This window comes from Pteropus vampyrus, unplaced genomic scaffold (genome assembly GCF_000151845.1).
Source record: "Pteropus vampyrus isolate Shadow unplaced genomic scaffold, Pvam_2.0 Scaffold171, whole genome shotgun sequence".
NCBI classification, from domain to species: Eukaryota; Metazoa; Chordata; class Mammalia; order Chiroptera; family Pteropodidae; genus Pteropus; species Pteropus vampyrus.
The window spans coordinates 1228043-1253425 of NW_011888952.1; the positions used below are offsets into that span (position 1 = coordinate 1228043).

Consider the following 25383-nt stretch of genomic DNA (forward strand, 5'->3'; position numbering starts at 1 on the left):
TAACTCCCAAATCTCAGTAGCCGAACATCATAAAAGTTAATTTCTTGCTCACATCTCAATCCAATGCAGTTTTGATAGCCTTTCTCTATATTGTACCCACATCAATTGTACTGCCCAATAGAAAGAGTCCTGGGAAAGTGCATGAGAGATTTTTAAGGCCTGAAAGAGGATTATATCACCCTTCCTGCCTCTCATTGATCAGACCTCAATCACAGGACCTCATATACACAGCATGGATAAATTTCATAAGCATTAATGCTAGAAGACAAAAGCCTACATTCTATATGATTCTATTATATAGTATTATACAACATTTTCAAAAAGTGAAACTCTAGAGACAGAAATCATATCAGTAACTTCCAAGAGCTGGAGATATGAGTAGGAGATTAACTAGCAATAGTATAACAGAACTTTTCAGAGTGATGGAAATAGTCTACATATTGATTACAGTGGTGGTTACACAACAACGTACTTGTCAAAACTCATTGAACCATACACTTAAAAAGGGTGGCTTTAACAGTAATGGAATTATATCTCAGTAAACCTGGCTTTTTAAAAAAATTTAACATACAGATTTTATAGATTGAATTCATAGAGACTTGGTTTTAAATTCTTGCTTCATCACTTTCTCTGTAACTTTAAAGATGTTTCCTTAATCTATCAGAGCCTAAGTTTCATCATCTAAATAATAGCAGAGAATTTTTTGTTCTGGGTAAGATAAACACACCTTACCCTCTTTAACCCACTGAATGCAGATATAAAGCCTAGACATGATGCTCGGAGGTCTCTGAAAAGCTAATACTAGCAGTTAAATTAGGAAAGAAGACTAATTCAAAGTACCACTAAACTGAAATAGTGTTTCCACTTTTTTTATTCCAATGTCTCCTAGCCTGTACTCAACACAACCCCAACCCAGAAGTGGACATCCACATGGACAGAGAGAAATTCTCTAGTTATAGCTCTAGGAGCAGGATAAGGATGTCCTGGTGCTCAGAGAAAGTGGGGGGAAACCTTTAGGGATTTTTCTTTTTTTTTTTTTCTCTTCTAAGCTCTCCTGCATTAGTCCCCAAGCAATCGTGTGCCAGCGGCAGTAACAGCAGTGGTAACAGGGACTCATAGGAACCTAATACTCTGAGGAAGGGAAAACTTCCTCTCTGATAAGAGAAGATATAGTCCCAAAACAGTGAGACAATGTTTATTTTTCTCTTTCTTGACCCCAGATGCGGGTGTACTCACTGGAAGTGAGCAGCAGAACAAAATAAATAAATTCTTTCTGGCTAAGAGCCAGAAAATATTTAAAGTGTTGAAAGAAAGAAACTACAAAAGAAATCTAAATAAATGGAGAGACTGACATACTATGTTCATGGATCAGAAGACCGAACACAGTAAATTCTTCCCATATTGATCTATAGATTTTACATAATTCCAGTAAAATCCCAGTGGAATTTTTGCAAATATAGAAAAGCCGATTCTAAAATATAAGGAAAGGCAAAAGAACTAGAATACAAGACAATTTTGAAAAAGAGGAATAAAATGTAAAGAATTACACTACCCAATTGTAGGACATTATGAATCTCCATTAATCAAGACAATGTGGTACTAGAGGAGGAATGGACATATAGAACAATGGAACAGAATAGAGTCCAGAAATACACCCAAATAAAATACAACCAGTTGATTTTTCACAAAAGTGCAAAGACAATTCAATGAAGAAACACAGTTTTTTCAACAAATGGTTGTAGGAAAATTATACATCCATATGTAAAAAAAAAAAAAAATGAACCTTGACTTAAACTGTACAACTTATACAGAAATTAATTCAAAATAGATTACAGACCTAATTATAAAACTTAAAATTATAACATTTTAAAAAGAAAGTATGGAAGAAAAATCTTTGTGCTCTAGAGTTAGGCAAAGACTTATGAGACATGACACAAAAGCATGATCCTTAAAAGAAAAGTTTATCCCCCGTTGATAAATTGGACTCTGAAAATTAAAACTTTTGCTCTATTACAGACATTGTCAAGAGAATGAAAAGATTAACTAGAGTAGGAGAAAGTATTTGCAAATCACATCTCTGACAAGGGACTCGTACCCAGAATATATAAAGAACTCACAAAACTCAACAGCTGAGCCAAGATTCAAACTAGGAAGTCTGAAGCCGGAGTTTACACTCTTAACTATGACATTATACTGCCATTTAGATGAGATGCCCACTCTGTTCCTTGAAATTCTACATTATCCATTTGCTTCTTTGGTGTTAAGAGTATGTAGTATTCCAGAATTCCATTGGAAAACACAGTATCCTTCCAGAGAGAGAATTCCAAGACCTGGTATAGAGATTATTCTTTCTCTTATGAAGGTTTTCCTATCTAGTGAACTTCTGGTCATCTTTCAAGATCTGGCCCACATATCAACCCCCATCCAGGAAGCTTTCTCAGGAAAACTGAAGAGCTGTCTTACCACAACTGTGGTGCAGACGTCATCTGTATTTTACTATAATCGCTCTGTATATGTATTTATTTTTTGTCACCAGCCTATGCCGTTCCCAATTGCAGAAATTTTGCTTCAGGCACTGTGCTTGGCCCTAAAAGGTAGAAAATGAATGAGATATGGTCCCTGACCTCAGAGAGTCTCAAGCCTTCTATATGTAGCTGATGGATGTAGCTGATATTTAAGACAAGAGCTGGAGGGCTATAAGCAAAGGGTTATATGGGCAGAGAGGACAGAAAAATTATTTCTGATTAGAAAGAGGTGATATTTGAGCTAAGACTAAAGGATGAAGAAGATTTCAATGGGAGAAAGAATGAATCCCTTGGGAAAAGGAACGATTTGTGTTGTTTCTATGGTACGAGAGGAAAAAGATTAAACTTGGAGACTGTATTGGCAGGGCTGCCAATAGCCCTGTGACTTCAGGCAACTCACTTCATTTTTCTATGCTTCAGTTTATCCCTTGTAAAATTGGAATAATATCCACTAATTTCCCAGGATTTGTTTTAAGCATTAAATAAAATCATGTCTGGAAAAGTACTTTGTGTAAAATGCTAAATGCCATAAAGATTTAGGTATAATTATGCTTTTAAATTCTTCTTGTACATGGTCTCTTAAGAATTCAACAAGATGGAAAACATTTATTGAGAGCTTACTCTGGGTCAGGCACCATAATATGTACTTTCTTGATACTATTTCATTTACTATCCCAGCAATCCCATAAAGTAAACTATTATTACTCTGCACATTCTATAAATAAGGAAAAGAAGAAACAGAGTTTCAGTTGTGTTGCCGAAGATCAGACAGCTATTAACTCCTGGGGCTCAGATTCAAACCCAGGTGGTACTTCAGAGGCTAAAGAAATATTAAAGATGCTCTCAGTCTGGCCAAGTTTTGACACATCAATCAGCTGGAAATGGACAGATGCAACAAAGCGACCCTCCTCTGACAAGATGGAGATCAAGACCCCTCTCCTTCACCTGCATCAGCAGATAAATTGAATAATGTAGCTAATTGTAAGAACCACAGAGCTTGGATATTTTTTCCCAAACATTTTCTGTCCTTTACTTAAACGCTGATTAGAAGAAAAACAGAGACATAAAAATTATAGAGATTTTTACAGGGCTTTTTAAAAAACAAAATAGGTCAGCATCCTCTTAGTGAAACCTAGCATGACAAAGTTGTTGTTAAGAAACACAAAGCCAGCAGCTGGTTACATTAGAAAAATGAGGACCCACATTTGCTCAAATCAAGTGGTATTTATCTGTATTTTTAAATGGCTCTCTACCATTTTTATTTCATTGGTATGAGAGTTCCAATAGAACCCTAAAGCGATTATACAGAACATTGGGGTTTTTTAATAGCCTCTAACTTCACAAGCCATGGTAATTTAAAAGAGAACGGATGAACTGCTAGGAGTGGGGAGTTTTCTGCTAGAGAATACAAATGTGTTCTCTGCTACACTGCTTCTGCCTCTTCCTAGAGAGGCAAAATGCACACAGGAATGTGATGGAACTCCAGCTGGTGATTTTGCATTATCGAGAAGGACAGTTTGTGTAAAAATGTTTGATAATTAGGTGTGAAAGCCCGTGAGACTGAAAAATGGAGAAACTGCAGAATCTTTATATCAAGGACTGAACTCCATTGGTAGTGTGAATTGGCACAATCTTTTCTAGGGTATTTTAGCAATGTGCTGACACTTTGACTCAGCAATTCCACTTCTAGGAATTGACTTTATAGCAATACTTGCACATGTACACAAAGGTCTATTACAAGAATATTCACTGTAGCATTGTTTGCATGTATGAAAAATGGACATACTCTATATCTATCAATATGAAAATGTTTAAACAAATGATGGCATATCCATATTTTAGAAAAATTTTCTGCTAATAAATAAAATGAGATATTCTGACATGGAAATATGTCCTTGATGGGGTAAGTAAAAAAAAAAAAGCAAATGGCAAAATAGTTGCTATCCCACGATTCCATTAAAAATGTTTTTAATGTTAATATAGTCATAGAAAAATATCTGGGAAAATATGTACCAAAGATTATCAGTGGCTATCTCTGGGGGATGGTAGTATTTACATTTTTATGAGCATGGATTACTTTTCCAAAGAGAGGGAGGAAAAACAGCAAGGTTGAATTATCACCTAGAGGGAAGGAAGAAAAAAAAGTAACGTGGCTGGTAGAGATTTATTCACTGTCTTTGGGTAAAAGGTTTTAGTGTAATTGCACGGTGAATGCATTTCAGATTCTGGCAATCGGGCAAGGGTGACATTTAGTCAGAATGAACCAGAATGACTGTGCTCACATAGAGAGGCTGAGATGCACTATGTCTCCCACCTGCTGCCCTTATCCTGGTCTCAGTTGTTCTTTTGGTTACTGCTGCTGCTCTTTGTCCTTGGCTGATGGAGTAGAACCAGTTGATTTCCCACTTCTTTCTCTTGTCTAACAAGCTGCCTGTTTTAGAAGGCACTAAAACAAGGTGGTAAAGAGCTTGGCTTTTGGAATTCAGGAGCTGTGGGTTCAAATCCCCTAACTGTGTGACTTTGGGAAATTTGCTTCTCCTTTTAGGCCTTCTGTGTCTTCGTGTGAAAAATGATACTCAGAAAAGCTGCCTCATGGGGTCTTTTGGAATGATGAAAAGAGATAAGTATAGAAGGTGCTTGGGAACAGTAAAGAAACAAATATCGCCTGTTGTTATTGTCACCATGTCCTATCAGTTCATCTTTCGTAGAATCTCTCCCACCTAACTCCTGCCTTATAAACTCCTACTCATCCTTCAAAACCTGGCTCAAATACCATCTCTGTGAAACCTCCTCTGGTCTCTCATGATGTGGGAGTCCAAAGGGGGACACTGGCCTGGATCTCCTGTGACCAGGTTCTTTACACCACCAGAAAGAATTCAAGGACATGACAAACAGCAAACAGGAAAGTGCAAGTTTTATTACAGCAAAAGTACACACTTAAGAGAAAAGTGCTGCCCCGAGCTGTCTGAATTATGGGCTTTTGTTTTCTTGGGCGTGGTGATGGAGACATATTGCTGTATGGGTGATATAATGATGTTATGATTAGCCAAAGCTAAACAAAAGACAAGGGAAAGACTCCAGAACCTGGAGGGAAGGGTATGGCCCAAGGCCATCTATCGTGTCTCTGGGCTTTGGCTTGTTTCTCATGCCACCTGGAGGGGACAGGGTACTTCCCTAGGCTAACTAACCTGCCTTGCTCACTAGCACACACAGAACTGATTAGCACTCCCTCATCAAAGGTCCTGCAGGGCACTGGGTATCCAGCTTCATACGGCGCATTATATTCTGGATTTGCTTGTCTGTCTCCTCTGCAGACCCTGGGCTCTTGCAAGACAGCGGCCCTGTTCTAGTCATCTCAAATCCTCAGCACTTATCTCAGTGCCAGGCCCAGGGTTTGAATTCAAATAATAATTTTTCAAATTGAATTAATCTCATTAATGCCTCTATCACTTCAGGCCAGCCTCTTTAGTTCATAGTGAAACTATGGTAACAGCTTCTTAACTGGTCTCCCCGCTCCTTCTTTCCCCACCCCAGTCCAGGCTAACATGTGAGCCTGACAGGTAGGTCTCTGCTTAAAGCTCTTCAAGGACAGAGTAGAATTGTAGGACATGGAGCCAAACCTGGTTTTTAGCTCTGTTATGCCCCAGGCTGTTCTGATTCTAAGCACATTGCTTTCTCTAAGACTTAGCTTCTTCGTCTCTAAAATAGAGGTGATAACCTCCTCCCACAGGGTAGCGGAGAGGACTCAATGAAAAATGCATGTGAAATGCATCAACATTACCCAGCTCTAGCTATTACTACCTCTGTTATTTGTGACAGGCAACATACATAGGGAAGAAGGTAAAGGTATCCGAAAAGTCTCTGTCCTAGAAGTCAAATTACACCCTGAATGGCCCTGTGATCTTGAGCAAGTTTATCTCCTTATACATAAAGAGCTGAGTTCTCACCTGGGGTCCCGTTTCCTCCCAGGAAACATTTAATGTGCCCTTTTGTGAAACCAATCCCCAAAGTAAAGAGGCAGAGACTCTTTTTCATCCTTAAAATTAAATACAAATATCAGAGAATATTGGTGAGTCCTTTACCATTTATGGAGCATTTTCATACCTATCATCAGACTTGAAAGGGCTTTAATAGGATGATATCCCAGCCAAATCTTAACAGTGATAATCTCTGGGCAGTGGAATTGGGCGTGATTGGAATTCTATTTGTGTTTTCCTAAATCTTGAGAATCTACATTTTGGAGCTGGATAGAGATGATGATAGCACAACATTGTGAATGTGCTAAATGCCACTGAATTGTACAGAACATGTACAATTTTATGTTATGTGAATTTCGACTGATTAAAAAATTTTTCTCCAATACACATGCATGATTTTATAGTCATTTATTAAAATGCGGCTTGAGGCGAGAACAAAAAAGGATTCTCAAGGCTCAAAAGCAGTTCAATTAGCTGACACTCTCCCCCACTCATATGTTGAGTCACAGTCCCAGGCCGCCAGCCTGCAGAGCGCTCCTCCGACCACGAGGGGGTCTCAGCGAAGTCCTCACGTCCTCACACTCGAGCGAGCGCCTTCTCTTGCGCCTTTGAAATCCGTGTGCCTGTGACAGGCGTGGCCGGAATTGGTGGTTCCCCGGCGTGACTGTCACCTTAGTCCTTGCCGGTCCCTTCAGTTCCCACCTCTGGCCCCAGCCTTCTCCTTTTCGGGCTAGTCCCAGACTTCTCTGTCCCCACCTTTAACCGTCTGCCCCGGTATCCAATCCCTGCCACGCTGTCCTCTGCCCTGCTCCGCCAAGGGTCCCTGTCTCTGAGCCTCGGCCCTATGGCGCTGCAGGCGCTGCAGAGCTCGGGGGTGGCCTTCCGCAGGATCCTGTCTCACTTTCCCGAGGAGCTGAGCCTGGCTTTCGCCTACGGCTCCGGGGTGTACCGCCAGGCGGGGCCCAGTTCAAACCAGAAGGTGAGCCCGGCCTGGGGCTAGCCCCACGCCGAGAATCGGCCTGTTCTCACGAGTTCCCTTTTGCCTACCATCTCTGCAGAGCCCTACAGCTAGCTGCCTGTCTGCCCTGCGCACTCCACGTATCAACTAGCAAAATTCAAACTGAACGTGTTAAGCTGAGATTTGAAGGGTAAATAGGAGTCTACTTTGGTTTAAAGCAGAAGATGCAATTATGCAGAGACAGAGTGGAAGAAAGGAAAAAAAATATTTGCCAGGTACTAGTTCAGTATTCCAAGCCTTGGCTGAAAGCTTCTGAGAGGCTTTAAAAAATACTTATGCTTGGGTTCCACCTGTGGAGAGTCTATTTTAATTGGTCTGGGATGAGGCACTGGCTTCAGGAGTTTCAAAACCTTCCCAGGTTGATTCTAATGGTTCGCCAAGCAGAGTTACTGCCTATAGCTATAGGAGAGAAAACAAAATCCCTCATGACTTTAGGAAGCTGAGGGACTGTTGTAGGCGCGGCAGGAGCAGTGAAGTTAACTATGAGCAACAGTTTGTGGCAACAGTTTGTGGGTGGCCAGTATATTACCCATGCTCTGGACATTTAACAAGAGTCTGTTTAGGACTAGACATTGTTACTCTTCAAAGCTGGTTGAGCACAACAGCAGCGGGGGTACAGTTCTTGTGATTGCAGTTTTTTCTTTTTTCTGAAAATAAAGGGAAAATACAGTTTGCTTTCAAAGAAGAGACAAGATTCAACACAGCAGAAGAGTGGCAGGCAAATACTTTTCAAATGAAGCTGTTATTAACTTCTGTCAAGGCTTTAGAGCTTTTGCTGAATTAACAAAAGGAACAAAAGTCTAGATAGAGGTGTTCTCTGTGTGTGCCACTTGTGTTCTGAACTGGATTTCTACTTGCTTTAGTCCTTGCACAGTCTAACAGTTCACTGTCATCTTTAATAAACAGGAAATGGAAGTGTGCAGATTGCAGTAAGGCCTCCTGGATTTGGATACCTGGCTATAATCTCTGGCCATCTATACTGTTGCTTGGATTTGCTCTTTCCCACCTATACTAGTATTTAAGTATAATTTTCTTTAAACTGATATTTTGAAATTATAGGTTATAGGTATATAAGATTACAGATTATTGTAGGCTATTTTTCTAATAGTTATAAATTTTTCAAAAATTTCATAGTTATAAATTTTTAAAAAACATGTCCACCCCAAATCTTATGTGTCACCAGTGGTTTGTGAATCACGTTATAGGAAACTCAGAGCAGGCCTTCACCTCCTGATTCTATAGTCACTTCTGTATTTTTCCATGAAAGTTTTCCTTTGAGCAGATGTGGAATTCCCTTTGAGAAAAGGTCCTTACCTCCTTTTGCTTCGCCATCATTCCCTACAAGTTAACAAGTCTTATAGATTCCAATACCTAAATCTCTCTCAGATCCCTACTCCTTTGTGCCTATTCTTTTCTCACCTGGAATCTTGAAGTTAGCCTCCTATGTGGTTTCCTGGCCTTTATTCTCCTCCCTTCATTGAGTTCTGTAGGAAAATTTCACATGGCAACCGGCCTCCCTCTCTGATGTCACTTCCCATCAGTCCTTTGCCTGCATTCTATTCCAGCCATATTCAGACTAAATGCAGCACCCAGAACATGCCAGCTCCCATATTCACAGGAGTGTTTTCCTCTAACAGAACTCCTTCCCTTTCCCCACACGTCTAATGACTTCCACCAAACCTGCTTAATTCTTGCACATTCTTCAAAGCTGAGATTTATCAGATTCTTGAAGAATGTAATTTTATAGGAAAATTTCTCCGTCCTGTTCTGACACCGTTTTGAGTGACATTAGTACAGTTCGCATTCCTCTATCAAGTCCGTTATGTGATAATTTGTTTATTCTCCCCAGTAGACTACCCCAGGACCTATCAGAGCTCTTGTATGTTCTCTGTGAGTGGTTAGCGAATAGGTGAGAGTTAAAATAATATTTCTCTTTACATAATAGTTTATAGAGCTTATCCATATGAGGTTATTTCATCTAGAAGAAAAGTGGAGCATATTTAGCAACATTTAGATGAAAGGCAGTGTATTATAGTAGTTCAGCACACAGAATTTGGAAACATACTTTGTCACTCACTAGCTGTGTGTTCTTGGGCAAGGAACTTTGTGCCTTGTTTTCCTTTCCTATAAAATTGGGATAGTAACAGTACCTACCTTGTAGGATTGTTTTAAGGATTAAATGAGTTACTGGATATATAATAAAGTGTTTAGAAGAGTGCTGGCATGACAATACATATTAAATAAGCATTGCTTTTATTCTGTGTATTGATGAAAGCAAAGTTCAGATTGGTTCCAGAGACTTGCTTAAATTTCTGATGACAACCTCAGGTCTTTTATTAATCAAAATGATATAGAATATTAGAGCTTTCCATACTAGGTACCTTTCTAGGAATTAAAACTAAAATCCTTCTCTTTTTCTTCACCTCCCAGAATGTCATGCTGGACTTTGTATTCACAGTAGATGACCCTGTTGCATGGCATTCAAAGAATCTGAAGAAAAATCGGAACCATTACTCTTTCCTAAAAGTTTTGGGGGCCAGGGTTATCACCACTGTCCAGAATAACTATGGCGCTGGAGTTTACTACAATCCATTGATCATGTGTGATGGTAAGGTAAGTGATTTAGGGCCTTTTTCTTAACTTGGGTTGTTATTGACCTTTGTTATTAGAATACCAGCTACATATATATGTTTTTGCAGTCAAGAAATGGTAAGCTTCTGCTGGATGAAGGTAATCAAGTGTGATCGTCTTTATTTTTTTGCGTTTGGCCAAGTGATTCTCAATTTTTAGTGTATATCAGAATCCCTTATAGTACCTATTGGACACACAGATTCCTGGGTCCCACCCCAGAGTTTCTGATTCATTAGGTCTGGGGCAGGGTTTGAAGATTTGCTTTTTTTAAATCGAGGTATAATTATCATGTAACATTGTATTAATTTTAGGTGCATAACATAGATATATGTATATATTAAGAGATGATTGCCACAATAAGTTAATATCCATGGCCAAACATAGTTACAATTATTTTTCTTGTGATGAGAACTTTTGATATTTACTTTCTTAGCAATGAGGATTGGCATTTCTAACAAGCTTCCAAATGATGCCAATGCCGCTGGTCTGGAAAGCGCACTTTGAGAACCACTGGTTTGGTCAGTGAGAGTAATAGGCAGGCCTATAAAGATCAGGGTGGAAATTAATCTTATCTATACAGAGGGGTCGACACTCCCAAGAAGAATTTGGAAGTGAAGAGGATATCATAGGTAGTTGGGAGCATGTGGTGCCAAGTGGAAACCTCTTGGTACCAGCAGGTGGGTGCAATTTGACAATGGGGTGTTAGAGAGCAGGTGAGATGCTCTCTAGCACAGATCCTGGTAGAGGGTTGTCTGACAGCAAGAACCCTTCAGATGAAGGGGTCCAATCTCTAAGAGGGCTCCGAAGAACTAGGCAGGATCCCAAACTAAGAGGACCAAGGGGGAACAAATCAAATGCCTCCTAGAGATAAACCGGGCTATGGATGACAAATGGGTTCCACTAGCTGTGCCAACATTTCTCAGTGCTGCTGATTACTTAGAGCAGTCATACTTTGATGTGCAGATGAATCACCTGAGGATCTTGTTGCAATGCAGATTATGATTCAGTTGGTCTGGAATGGAGTCTGAAATTCTGCATTTTTTTTACAAGCTCCCAGGTGATGCTTATTCTACTGATCAGTGGACCACACTTTGAGGGGCAGGAGGTAGGAGTACTGACTTGAGAAGGATTTTGAAGAACTATCTGAACTTGGCAGGAATGAGCGGTATGATTTATTGGTGATGTCTGCATAGCCTTTGGGCCCTGTATTTACCTTTCTGGTTAAGGTCCAGTCCTGGCCCACCTGTGCTTTACATATGAGAAAAACCAAGCTTCAGAGAGAGAAAACGACTTCCATAAGGTCATGCAGCTAGTTGTGACAGGCCTCTGACTTCCAGATCAGTGGTGTTTCTATTACCTCCCAGCTGTTACGTGCCTACAGCAAGAAGGGCTTCTGCAGTGCTGTGGCCATAGTGGTGGGAAGAGGTTATTCATCACACACAACCTTCCATGTCCACTTAGGTCATGCCAAACATGTGGCTTTGTTCTTTCTCCTTAATATTATACTGAGCCTATCTCTAATTAATAGTTTTAAACAATATTACAAGCTTCAATAACCAAATATTTGGGCATAATTATGCCTAAAGGACTTTTTAATTAAAATTCTCTAGCTACTTTTTAGATATTTGCAGCCTGAGAGGGCTGTTGGGATACTGAAGTTCAGCAGAGTGAGTCCAAAGATATTTGTTGAAGTAAATGGTATTTTATAACAGCTACATTCAGGAACAGCTACATTCAGGGTTTGTACAAATTGCTATTGAATGAATTTGACCATAATTCCATTTGTTTAACACTGATAAAGAGGTTTTATATTTGCATGTTGCTTTGTAATTATAAAAGTGTTTGAAATAGTTTATCATGAAAGGGAAATTCATCTCACCATGTAAAGGATGTCAGTAAAAACTTTTAATTAAAGAAAATTTCTTATACTTTGTGATGACATAAACATTGGAAGCCCATACTAAAATTCAGGGACTTAGTTTTGTCTCTGTTACTAATAGTGCCATTTTGTGCACATCATTAATTCTCTCTGAGCCTTAGTTTCTTATTTCTCAAATGAGAGGCATGAACTATGTTATCGTTTCTCAAACTGCCTGTGGTAAAGGACCAATTTTTTGTTTACAATCCATTGAGGACCAATACTAGATAGCCTCTAAGAACCATTAGGCCTTTAACATCACAGGAGTCTGAGTTAAAATAGTGGTCACTTCACCTCATATATCTGAGGGGACAAATCAGTCTTGGAAACTAATCTTTTGCAAAAATTTTTGGTGGAAATATGTGTTTTTTACAAAGTAGGCACTTTGAGTGGCTTTGGAAATCAAGGTACTACTCTCGGTAAAAATTTATTTTCTTATATTTTGCATTTACATAATCAATAATATGGTGTTTTGTTCTTATGTCTGTTTCTTTTCCAGCTTATCAAATATGGAGTTATTAGCACTAGTATTTTGATTGGCGATCTCCTCAACTGGAATAACTTGTATATTGCTGGACGACTCCAAAAACCGGTGAGTGTTTTATTGGTTGCCACAATTAGAGATATCTCTTCTCTCTGAACCTGATCTTACTTTGATCTTTGATTGCAATGAGATGGAACTCCAAGAAATAGAAATGAGTTTCAGACTCCTTTCACTGCCTACAGAATTCATTGCCAAACCATGTCTAGATATTACTCACACTACTACTGCCGTCTCTCTAAAGATTCTTCAGTTGTCTGGATAAATCAGACTCAGAGTTAGTCCATTTGGGCTGGGGAGGATGGCAGAAGCACCTACTGCCTCAGTGGAGCCTCTATCATCTCAACTCAGATCACCTTCTCTTCTAGAATTTAAGTGCCATGAGACATTGTTTGTCCATTGATGTATCCCAACAGTACCTGGGACAATGCCTGGCATACTGTAAGCATTCAGCAAATATTTGTTGAATGAATCAGGTAGTCATTCTGAGGGGGATGGATTCTGATTCCCTTTGTTATTATTCTCAGACCAGTGTTGAAATCCTGTCATAGTGTCCTTCATTTGGGATACTGCTAGAGGAGGCTGTAGGGGGCAGGTGTCTCCCTGTGCTTTAATAGAAACAGAAAACAAAAAATGGAAAAAAGTAGAGAGGACTTGAACTTTTGTCATGTATTTGCAAATATCATGTTTCTTTTTTTTTTTTGCAGCTTATATAGTCTATTTTCTGAGAAGGGGTCTTTTTATAGTTTAAGAACTATGCAAAATAGTCATAGTTGCTAATCTCACAGCAAGGAAAAATTTTCTTTGTGCTGTCAGAGAGTCTCAGACTCCAAAAAGAAGATACATAGATTTTTCTCAAATGTCTCCCATGAGGGTGACTGTGCTGCTCCTCCCTTTGTCAGTTATGGCAAAAAAATTAGAGATTTATACAATCTTAGCTTACATTGTGGTGTCATAAAAATCTCTGTTGATATTTATAAGTGGTCAAGATTCTCTTGCGTTGTGTCTGGGTTTAAAATTTAATGGTGTAGCTCATTAAAACATCCAGAAACACTTGATCAGGGCACTAGTTACATGTATATATCCATATGTAAAAATTTGTCAAGCTCTTTCTGTTAGATTTGTATACTATATGTAACTTTTACTTCAGTAAAAACTTTATTTTTTAAGTGCAGAAACAGGCTCACTGAAATAACTTCATATGTATGTAGATGAAATTCTCATTTCTAGACAGGATAACTAGTAAAGCTCATAACTGAGCAAATAAATGTCATTGAAAAATTTTAAATATTCATTTTCTTTCCAAGGTTTTTGTTTTTTGTTTTTTTTTTAATATGTAGCTTGATGAGAAGAGTAATGAACATGGAATGAGAAGCTTTGGGTCTTATTCATTCCTGCCACTCATTAGCTATTTACGTGAACTTGGGCAACTTGACATCTTTCTGAACTTCAGGTAATTTATCTATAGAATGGGGAAACAATATTTGCCCTGCCTACTTCATGACGGTGTTGAAAAATGGAAGCAGAATGGTAATGCTGGAAAGAACACAGGTGTTTTAGAATCAGACAGATCTAGAGCTTGTGTCCCAGCTCTGATACTCCCAGCTACATGACTCTGTACCAGTGACTTGATCTCCTGAGCCTCAGAACATCTTCATCTGTGGATAAGGCTGATGGAACCGATCTCAAAAGGCATTTGAGAAATGCTGGATCTGAAATGCCCAGCACTTAATAAACACTCAGGAAATGCTCTTTCCCTTCTCTTTGTCATTGCCTTTCTCAGAGTTATTTTGAGATAAAATGAGATGTTGAATATGAAAATGTATTATTCTATGCACTGTGCTTTGACTATTTCAAAAATTTTTTAAATAGTCTTTAGAAAACAAAACACCATGAAATCGCAGAATATAAGCACTAGAAATGACCTCAGATTTCATCTCAGTGTCATAGATTCTGATAAAATAAAAACAGCAATTCAAGAAAAGTAGTAGCAGCTATACTCATATGCAAATTTGCATTTCTCAGGTAACTTGAAGAAAATGTTATTGATAACAGTGACTATCCCTCAGGCTTACTAAACTTATAGACAAGAAAACTAGGCTATCTTAAAAATCATTTGAAAATGTTGACTATTACACATGCTAAAAAGAAAATAAAAAATGATAAATAGATAAATTAACTCTTCCACCCACTCTTGCACCGTTTCCCTCTCTAGTGGAAATCACTGGTAATCAGAATTCTGTGATAACTATCTTTAAGTAAACTATTTTTACCTCTAGGTGGCAGCAAATATTAATCAAACGAACAAATCTAATGAAAGTGTTGGTAGCATTTTGGACAAAAAATAATGAGTGAATGTCTTAAGAAAGAATTGTGAGAATATGAGTGTGAATTCTTTGTTTTTGTGTGTTTTGAAAGAGTTACATTATATTGCCTAAAGCTCTAAAAGTATCTTCCATATTGGAAATAGAATAGAATTTCTCAATCACTAGCAATTTAGTCTTTAAAATATACAGGGCTTGTGGGAACTCTCTGTACTTTCCATTTAATTTTGCTGTGAATCTAAAACTGTTCTAAAAATAAAGTTTATCAATCAAAAAAGAAATATAAAGGATAGACATTTCTGCAAAAAGTTAAGCGTAAATTAAATTTCATGCTTTAACATTAGCTTACCTCCTAATTGAGAGGATAACCCATTTTTATTTTTAGTGCAGCCTTAAGTTTCTGAGTCATTTACCAAGTCATTTTTCATGAAATTTAAAGTATTTAATAGAGCCTTTTGGCAAGTCCTTTTTTTAAGTCAAAAGAACTTTAATATTAATAATAGTTATTTCCCTAATTTATTTAACATAAGTTTGGGATTTTGTATTTCATATTGTTTTTTAGTGTATAGATAATTTGGCTTGAATTTTTAAAGTATTTACATTGACATACAATGATATTTTGCCACCTTGTTAAGAGGATTTTAGTTTATTTTAATGTATTCATTGCAATATATTTGCTAATGTAGCTTTTAAAAAAATAATAGCTTCATTAAGATATAATTCACATACCATACAATTCAACCATTTAAAGTGAACAGTTCAGTGGTTTTTAGTATATTTTTAGTTTTGCAACCATCACCGTATTGTAACTTTATTGATTTACTTTTTATGATTAGAAAAATCCCAGCACTATAAAAGATCTCTGACTAGGAGTTGGAAAACCTGGCTTAATAGTCTTGGTCTGCTCAGTTGTGAGCAAATCTTTGTGCCTCTAACCTTTGAAGTGCAAAGATTGAGCCATTCACTTACTTATTGACAACTAAGTTTCTTCTCTGTCTATGCCAAAGGAATAAAAAAATAACACCATATTGCTTTTCTTGGAAGACTCCACAGTCCAACAGGCCAGTAATAAGGTTTCATCCGGCTTGAATGTTCATTGTCTCTTCTTGGTCCTCAAGCAATGACCATTTAGAAAAACTAGCCTTTCTGGTCATTTGGAATGGAAAACTTCTGCAGGAAGTGTCATTTGGTTAATGGTTGAGCATTTAAACACTAGGTAGGGCTGTGTTCTTTGTAACCATGTAACTTCACTCTTTGCAATTCAAGTACTGTCTCTATGTGCCTGTATTATAGAGGAGACCACATGTGATGTCTTTTTTTTTTTTTCCCCCTATCTTGAAAGGTACTCACAAATCTCTGAAGTTGGGCTTTTGAAAGTCCCTTCAAGCCTTGCCCCTTCCTCATTAAAGATTTTCTCCTTGGCAGTAGTGCCAATGCTATCTATGCGGTTCAGGTCAGGGCATTCCCAGTAAGATACAAACAGCTATTCACGAATCCGAGGGCTTTCTTTTTTTCCCAGGCTTCTCTGGCAGTGTCCCAAGAGTTCATTGGCTTTTCACTCTAAACAACAAATAACAGTGCTGCTGAGACAAATTCCTCGTTCACCTTACACTGGAGAGCCAGATCAGCACAGCAGCATTGTCTTCTGAACTGACATTTTTTCTTTGAGTAAGGATGCTTTTATTTACACTCTCTTAACCTTAAATAGCAAACAGACTGCTTTTTTACAATCTAAGTAGAACAACTTTCTTGGAGAACAAGTGTTATTTCATTGAATAGGAAAATTTCCCCAAATGTACTCTTTTCTTTGCATCTTTGATTTGTAGCATCTCCAAATAGCTTCTATTTTCATGGAGTTTCAGTAAAAGCTACCAAAAAAAAAAGGGCAAGGAATTATTGAGCAGGACTTGGTGAATGAGGATAAAGAAAAAGAATTTGGAAGTAAAGAGGCTTCACAGGGTTGTGGAAAGGGCTCTGGAAGAATCAGGGACCTAAGTTCTCATTCGGTGTGCCACTATTTCTCTGAAAATCCTAACTGTCTGTGCCTGTTTCCTCATTAGTAAAATGGGGAGGTTATCCTCCTAGATCCATGATTCTGTTTGGAATACAAGGTTTGGGAAAGTTTTTCAAGGAATAAATGTGGGAGTTATTATAGGACCTTAACATTTGTTTTAATCATCTTTTGAGAAAAAAATTAATTAGAGCAGATCCCTAACTGAATGTATGAGAATAATTCAAAATATTTAGAGCTGGATTTGCCAAGCATAAGGGTGTTACCCTGATTTTGCCATCGACTTGTTATGCAACCTTGAGCAAGTCATGCTACTGGGTTGCTCCTTGGTTTTACTTTCTGCAGATGATTGCAATAATGCTAAATCACCCAAGTGCTGAAAGGCTTAATTAAGGGCTATTAAGTCTTTATAATTACAAGGGAGGAGGTAGTAGTATTGAAAAAAGTGGCTTACCTACCATACGAGAGGTTTTATGTTATAAATATTCCCTTAGATAAAAAGTAGAGACAAAAGCTAAGAGATAGAATTAGGTTCTTAAGCCTGATTTATAAAATAGTTATGTTTTATAATATTGCCTTATACAATTTTTTAAAAAGAAACTATACTTTGATATATACATCATTCTCTTTCCTCGCTAATAAAATTTTATTAAAATTTTAATATGCAATTTCTTATAGTGTGTGTGTCTTTTATGTGCCATCTTAATTTTGGCAGAAATTATTCGACTTAAGCCCTTTTCTCTAGAATAGGAGGAAAATTTGGTGACAACACTAAATGGTTTAGAGATGTTGGATACATTTCAGATATATGGAGTTATTAGGGAATTCTAGACCCTTGTTTAGAAAATCAGTCAGAAGCAGCATGATGCTTTAAAAAGTTTAGGGCAGGAATGTAAATTGGCACAACTACTCCGGGAGCAATTTGGCAATTCGACTTCTAAGTATATTCCTTAGAACAGTGGTTCTCAAATTGTGGTCCCTGGACCAGCAGCAACAACATTGCCCGGGAATTTCTTAGAAATGTACATTTTCAGGGCTTACCCAGGCTTACTGAATCAGAAACTCTGGGGGATGGGTCTAATAAGTATTTTAACAAGCCCTCCAGGTGATTCTGATGCTTGCTAAAGAACCTCTGGCCTAGAGAAACTCTTGCAGTGTGCACCAAGAAACACACATAAGAAAGCTCACTTCAACTAAGGATTCATATGTAATATCTCATTTAGTCTTCCCAGCAACTGTATGAGCTTGATTCTGTTATTAACCCCGCTTTACTGATGAGGAATTATGCCCATAGTCACAGAGTTAGTAAGAGAGTTTGAACTCAGATACATTCTCTTAACTACAGTGCAGTCATTAAAACCAAGAATCTCGGAACGGACTAGGGCAATTTGCATTTTCATCAATTTGAGGAAAGTCCAAGAGAGCAGTTTCTGTTGTTTATTCAGGAGAAAAATTCTTTTTATTGATCAAGGCATTCACTAGTTATCAGGGATTTTACACTTATTATCTTATTTAATCTTTGTAACAATTCTTTGATGCATGTCTGTTATCCCCATTTTATGGATGAGAAGTTAAGTAATTGGCTCAAATTCACACAGCTAGTAAAAACCTGGACTTGAGCCCATACTTATACCCAAAACCCATGTTCTTTCTTTTGTAGCAAATTTTCATTCCTTTTTCCTTAGTCAAGTTCAAAATCAGTTCAAAACAGAGCATGAACTACTCAGGTTATATGTATTACAGAAGAGATGAGTTCTATATAAAGTAAAATACCTTTGTCCACCATTAAATTAAGTGAACGATGAGATTATAAAATATTAAATTTCCCAAAGGATATTTATTCCATCTGTACTGACTTCTTTTTTTATTTTATTTATTTTTATTTATTTTATTTTTTTATTTTTATTTTTTTAGGTGAGGCAACCCTTGGTTGACCTCACAGATTGCAAAGACCTTGTCAGTTTACAATCCCTTATTTTTTATTTTTTATGCCTACAGCGCCTGGTCTTCATAGGTGGTTTCCCATCCAAGTACTAACCAGGCTCAACCCTGCTTAGCTTCCAAGATCAGACAGGATCAGGCTTGTTCAGGGTGGTATGTCTGTAGACTTAACTTTTTTTTTAAAACCCATTGAGAGTTTACTCACTTAAGAGAAATATTTGTTTTCTTTCCCGTGTCAGGATTTCTCTGATTTGAGCATAAAATGAGATTCTAGGATTGCATATTAGAATAATAATTCTTTTGTGTCAACTGGCCTAATTTTGCAAGATCTTCAGGACTAATTTGGGACAGTTTCATTACATGTGTAAAGCCATAGCTTAAGCAATACACTTCTGGAATTTTTTTTCTGAATGTTCTGCTTTTTTTTCAGGTGAAAATTATAGCAATGAATGAGAATGTCACTCTTAGGTCAGCCCTTGATAAAAATCTGAAGAGTGCTGTGACTGCTGCTTTTCTCATGCTCCCTGAAAGCTTTTCTGAAGAAGACCTCTTTATAGCGATTGCTGGACTCTCCTATTCAGGTTAGTAGGTTTGGTGCCCATGTTTTCTGCAAGAAGATTTGTTGTTTGAAGGCCATGCAAACACCTTACTCCTCACTCTACACTGGAGCTGCAGTAACATTAGTTCAGAATCCCATTACTTCCTGTGTAGGTTACTGTGATTAGTCTCCATACCTCCAAGTTCTATTCCTCTCTCGTATTCATCTGTACACAGATTACCCCAGGGTAATCTTTTTGTTGTTGTTATTTTTATCTTGAAACAATTTTAAACTTAACAGAAGAGTTTCAATAATAATACAGAAAACCCATATACTGTCTCTCCAGATTTACCAATTGAATATTTCATCATATTTTAACATTTTATCAGATTTGTTTTATCATTCTCTCTATATCAGTGGTGTTCAAACTTTAGTGTGCATCAGAATCTCCTGGAGAGCTTGCTAAAATAAACTATTAGATCCACTCCCAGACAGCTGATTTTATTAGGTCTGGGGTGTGGCCCAAGAATTTGTATTTCTAGCAAGTTCCCAGGTAATGCTAATGCTTCTTCAAGGATCCCATCGCTCTCTCTGTATATGTAAATACACTATATTACGTATTTTTTTCTGAACTATTTGTGAATAGGTCACACTTATCATGTCTCCTTTAGGCCAGATACTTCAGTATGTGTTCCCAGAGAGCAAGGACATTCTCTTACATAACCATAGTACGATTATCAAATTCAGGAAATTTAACAGTACTGATAAAAATTTTAAAGTACTGATACAGTACTTTTATCAAATTGACGATCCATATTCTAAGTGTTGTCAGTTGTCCCAGTTATGTCCTTTATAGTATTTTTTTTCCCTCCAGTACATGATCCAGTCAAGAATCATACATTGTGTTGCAATGTCATGTCTCTTTTATCTTTTAATGTGGAATGCTTGCTCGGCCTTTCTTTTTCTGAAATGACATTCATATCTTTGAAGTCTACACACTAGTGATGTTTGTGCACTGATAGGCAGTGTTTTCTCCCTTCTAAGCAATCTATGGAGAGACATTTGAAGATCATATAAATATCCTGCTTCTTATCAAACTTTTCCTTCTAGGTAGAGCATCCATTGATGATTCTTGCTCAAACTCATCTTTTCTATGATGGTTATAAAGTGGTGACTTTCCAACTCCACCACTTCCTCCACATTAAGGAAAAGCTTTCCCTTCTTCCTTCTTTCGTTCTTTCGTTCTTTCGTTCTTTCTTTCTTTCGTTCTTTCATTCGTTCTTTCGTTCGTTCTTTTGTTCTTTCATTCTTTCGTTCGTTCGTTCATTCTTTCGTTCTTTCTCTCTCTCTCTCTCTCTCTTTCTTTCTTTCTTTCTTCATTTACCTACCTACCTAGATATTGACTTCTTTCCCCTTCTACTTAAACAGTTGTGTCCCTCAGAGATGTCAGAGACTCCTTCAGAGGGCAAGAGGAAAGCTGAGAGGATAGAGCCCTGGCCCCTCACCCTAGCTGTAACCAGAAGAATGCCACACTTACCTGTTTAACATGTTGAGGATCTATGTAAAATTTCATTTACAAAAAAGTAGTCAACTACTCAAAAAATAGTTTGAAAATCACTATCTTAAGTAAATATCCTTTTCCCCAACTTTCAAGTATGAGTCACAGAACTCTATGTTCAAAATATTGCAAAAGCAGTTTGCTCCTTTGCTAAATCCCTGTACAGATAAGATTTCATGGAAATGTAATGCTGAAAGAGACTTTAACAGTCTAATTCTTCAGCGTTTTTTCCAAAATGTGTCTAGCATGACCACAACTATAATTGCGACACGGAAGAAAAAAAATGAAATAACTCTCTCTTTGGTTGCTTCTGCTTCACCTGGCAGCAACCCTGCCATTTAACAAAAGGTGGGGGAGCAAAGAGCGGTATGACTGTGCGCCTAGGTGAATGGTCCTACATGCAGCATTTGGGGAAAGGTGTCACTTATGTTATCATAATCCCCTCCCCGTGCTCCCTGTGAGAAAGATGAGCCAGAAGCCTTTTATTGACTTTGTGGGAGAAAATGCAGAACTGTTCTCTACTTTGCCCATACCACTCCTATATTTTGCCCCTATAATCAACATCAGCATAGTATTAGGCAGCTTCTAGTTATCTATAAATTTTGAACATTAGCTAAAGATGTTTACCAAATGACATAACTGCTTTCACCTAATTGCAAACCTTAAGTTAGCATTCAAGCTGCTATCAGTCTTCAGCTGATTTTTGCTTTGCCTCCTGAAAGGACTGTGTTTTATACTCCTGGTTTCTCCTTGGCTTTGAGACATATACAAGTTATTTAGTAAATATTTGCTGATTCATAACAGTATCATCTTCTGTTTTGCTCCCTTTAGAATATTTATTAAGGGCTGCTATATAGCAGCACTGTACTAGACACAGATAGATAGGTAAGTGGGTGGGCAGGCAGGCTGGCAGACGGATGGACAGACAGACAAATAGGTAGATAATTTATTCCACCGTTAATTTTTCACATGACAGCCCTATTTGTTTAACAAATATTTATCGTGTTTCTTATACTGTGCAAGGCCTTACCCCTAGTGAGCTGACACTAGTGAGCATGACATGAGCGAAACATCTCATGGAGTTTATGTTCTTTTAAGGAGAAACAGACATTAAAGAAGCAATAAGGTAATTTCAGATGGTGCTTAAATGCTATGAAGAGAAGAAAATAAATCAGAATGAGAGTAGGGCTGTCTTTAGTCTTTACAGTGGATAGTCAGGGATGGCCCTCTGAGGTGGTAACATCTGAGCTGAGATCTAAACTGATAAAGAGTGGCCCTGGGCTGTTGGGAAAAGAGCAATCAGAGAAAGGGAGTTGCTTCCCAAGAGCCAGGTTTCAGACCTTGCTGTGTCTGACCCTAGCTTTCTCAGCCTCCAGTCGCTCTCATTTCTCATCTAGTCTCCTCTTGTTTTCTTGCCATTATATTATTTATTGCTTAACCCAGATTTGGATCTGAGAATTTGGCCTAGTATCCTATATTACTCAGTTCAGTGAAGTTGGCTTCTTCTTACCACAAAACTTAGGACACAATGCTTGGCAAATCCTCTCCAGAGGGAACTGGTTACAACTCTGTGTAGTCCCTAGCTTATGAATGAGACATTTTCCAAAAAGTCTGCTGTAAGTCAATTGTTTAGAACTGGGACCATTTTCCCACTGAAATAACATTATACATGATGGTTGTTCCCAAGCCAGGACACAATATAATTAACGGTTACCTAGTCCATAAAATGATGGGATTAGACTAGAATAGTGAGGATAGGGAAAGATCCAACCTCTGAAGGTAGATATCTTTCACGGCTATGAGACTTACCCCAGGCGATGTGTCGAAAGGAAGCTTTTCCTTCTGCCTTCCCTAGGCTTCGGAGAACCCAGTGTCCTTGAACTAATAGGATTCTATCCCTTTGGCAAGCCCTCAGAATATTCCAAACTTTAAATTAAATTAGTCTCATTTTTACTTACAACTTTGATATTTATTTTCCACCTGTTTCTAGCTAAGAGATAATATGTTGGCTCTAACCTTTGAAGTTAAACATTTCTCCCAGGAAGGGGAGCAGAGAAGACAGAAAACAGTGTTTCTCTATGTTATTGGACAAGTTCCTGCCAGGAATTACTGGCAGAGGCAAGATCTATCAGTATTACTAGTAGTAATAATAGCCTTTTACATTTAATATAGTATTTAAGGATCACTTTGACTACCCTGGGGTCAATATTTATGGCATTATTGTTGTAAATGATGATGAGAAAGGAGTAGGTGGAAGATGAGAGCCTGCAAAACTGTGGAGGAGAAAACTTTCTTATCCTTCAGTTGTTCTTAGAAGTCAATATTTAAGTGAATAGAAAAGGAAAACGAAAAACCTTAAAGGTTCTCTTTGAACTTTCTTATGTAAGTACAAACTATTAAAATGACTAATTTTAGGTAATGACCTTAGTTTAATTTATCAAGTGAATCAGCATTTCATACCTTATAAAGAATTGAAGATATAATTTTTGCTAGTGTGAAGGACCTTCACACTAGTAAACACATGCAGTCAGAGTGAGTCAGTGGCAGACTTACAAAATAACACGTGTGAAAAAGGCAAGGGAGGTGTGAAAGAACATGGCTTGTTTAGGGAAGAAGGAGTACATTGGTATGACTAAAGTCCAAGGCTTATGGCAAGAGAAAACAGCATTTATTATTGTGTACAAGGAATGACTCTCAGTACTTTTGATCTAATAGCTTGTTCAGTCCTCACAACAACCCTTTGATTTGGGTACTATATTATATTGCCTTATTTTACAGAAAACTGAGGCCCAAATCTCTCTAAAGTCAGTTGTGAGGTAAGTTAGTAGGCGGTGAGCTGAAATTTTAGCACACACTCTTAACCATTTAACTTCACTGCCTCTCTGGTATTTTGGAGAAGAGGTTAGACCTAGGCCAGATTGGGCTGGGCATTGAATACAAAGGGGAAAAAAAATTGGAATTTGACAAGCTGTACACAACTAGAAGCCATAAAAGGTTTCAAGCATTGTAAGATGGTCTGAGATTTGTTGTTGTGGAAAGATAATTTTGCCAGCACTGTGCAGGAGGGAGAAAGACTAAAAAGGAGAAAAGTTTTATTCAGCAAATAATTACAAGAGTTTCTTAATGCCAGGCACTCTTCTAAGCTCTGGAAGTGAAGGAAGCAAAACAAGGCAGGCATGGTCCCTGCCCTTGTGGGGCTTTCATTCCAGTTGAAAAGTCGGACAGCAAACAAGTGGCAGCACTAGAATAGTGCTAACAATAGTGGCACTTGAATAGGGGGAAAAGGTGAACATGGCTTACTTTAATGTAACCAGGGAAGGCCTCTCTAGGAGGTGACATTCGAACTGAGCACCAGCAAATGAGGACTTGTGAGGAAAGCTCAGATGAGAGCTGTCTAGGCAGAGAGGAGCCTGCTGGGAATATACTTAGGGCTGTGTCTGTATTAGCTTGCTTTTGTAACCTCAGCCTCTGGAACACTGTGTGGCACATAGTAGGTACACTGTACGTATTTGTTGGATGGATGGACAAAGAGACCGACAAGTGTTAATGATGATGAGGGCTTGAACCAGAACAGTGCCTCAGTGAAGTGAGCAACTTCATGTGAAAATAATCAGTATTAAACCCTTAACTACTTAAATTAAGCATCCTATTTCAAACCTTGCTTTTTGTTTTGTTTTGTTTTGTTTTGTTTTTAATGTAATATTACTTCATGGAAGGTAGCATTAGAGAAATGTTTAAAGCAGGTTCTCTGGACTCAGACGCCTGGCTTCAATCTTAGCTGTACCCTTAATTAGCTTTCCACCTTTGAGCAAGTTTCTTATTTCCTTATGACTCAGTTTCTTTGTCTCTAAAGAAGGTTTTTATAAACAGTAAATTAAATCATACATATAAAGTGCTTAGCACAGTGCTGGCACATAATAAATGCTTATTAAATGTTAGCCATTATTAATTTAGATATGTGTTTGCTTATATTAACACAGCCACTTTATATAATCGACAACAGAAAGGGAAAGACTGTAGTCAGACCCGAATTTGAATACTAGCTTTCTAGAGGTGCTTAACTCTTTCTGAGCCCTAGTTTTCTTATTTGTAAAATGGAAATAACTTATTTGTAAAGTGAAAATAACTATCTCATAAAAAGCTTTTCAATGAGATAACATATAAAAGCCCCCAAGATCATACTACATTGTTGTATTGATAGTTGGTGCTCAGAAAATGATTGCTGTTATTATTTATTACTATTATTATTTATTATTGCTGGCTACATAGGTTTTTCCCAGGTTGAGACACCATGTTTTGCTCAATCATTCAGTGATTGATGGACATTCAGGCTGGCTCAATTGATCGTTGTTTTGTTAATGACACTGCTATGAATCACTTTGGACAAATTACTTTGGCATG

The 25383-nt window shown here is 37.8% G+C and overlaps 1 protein-coding gene and 1 pseudogene across 1 annotated transcript in view; one reads left to right on the forward strand and one right to left on the reverse strand.

The window, feature by feature from the left end:
- Positions 1–7114: 7114 nt before the first annotated feature.
- Positions 7115–25383, forward strand: part of TAMM41 (TAM41 mitochondrial translocator assembly and maintenance homolog) — a 47956-nt gene continuing 29687 nt past the window's right edge. Inside the window, exons 1-5 of the mRNA XM_011370661.2 lie at positions 7115–7481; positions 9951–10133; positions 12569–12661; positions 19317–19467; positions 23155–23228. Of these exons, the coding sequence (XP_011368963.1) occupies positions 7347–7481; positions 9951–10133; positions 12569–12661; positions 19317–19467; positions 23155–23228 (636 nt within the window). The 5' untranslated portion in view covers positions 7115–7346. The remainder of the gene's footprint in view (positions 7482–9950; positions 10134–12568; positions 12662–19316; positions 19468–23154; positions 23229–25383) is intronic.
- LOC111745993 lies at positions 18935–19053 on the reverse strand (annotated as a pseudogene).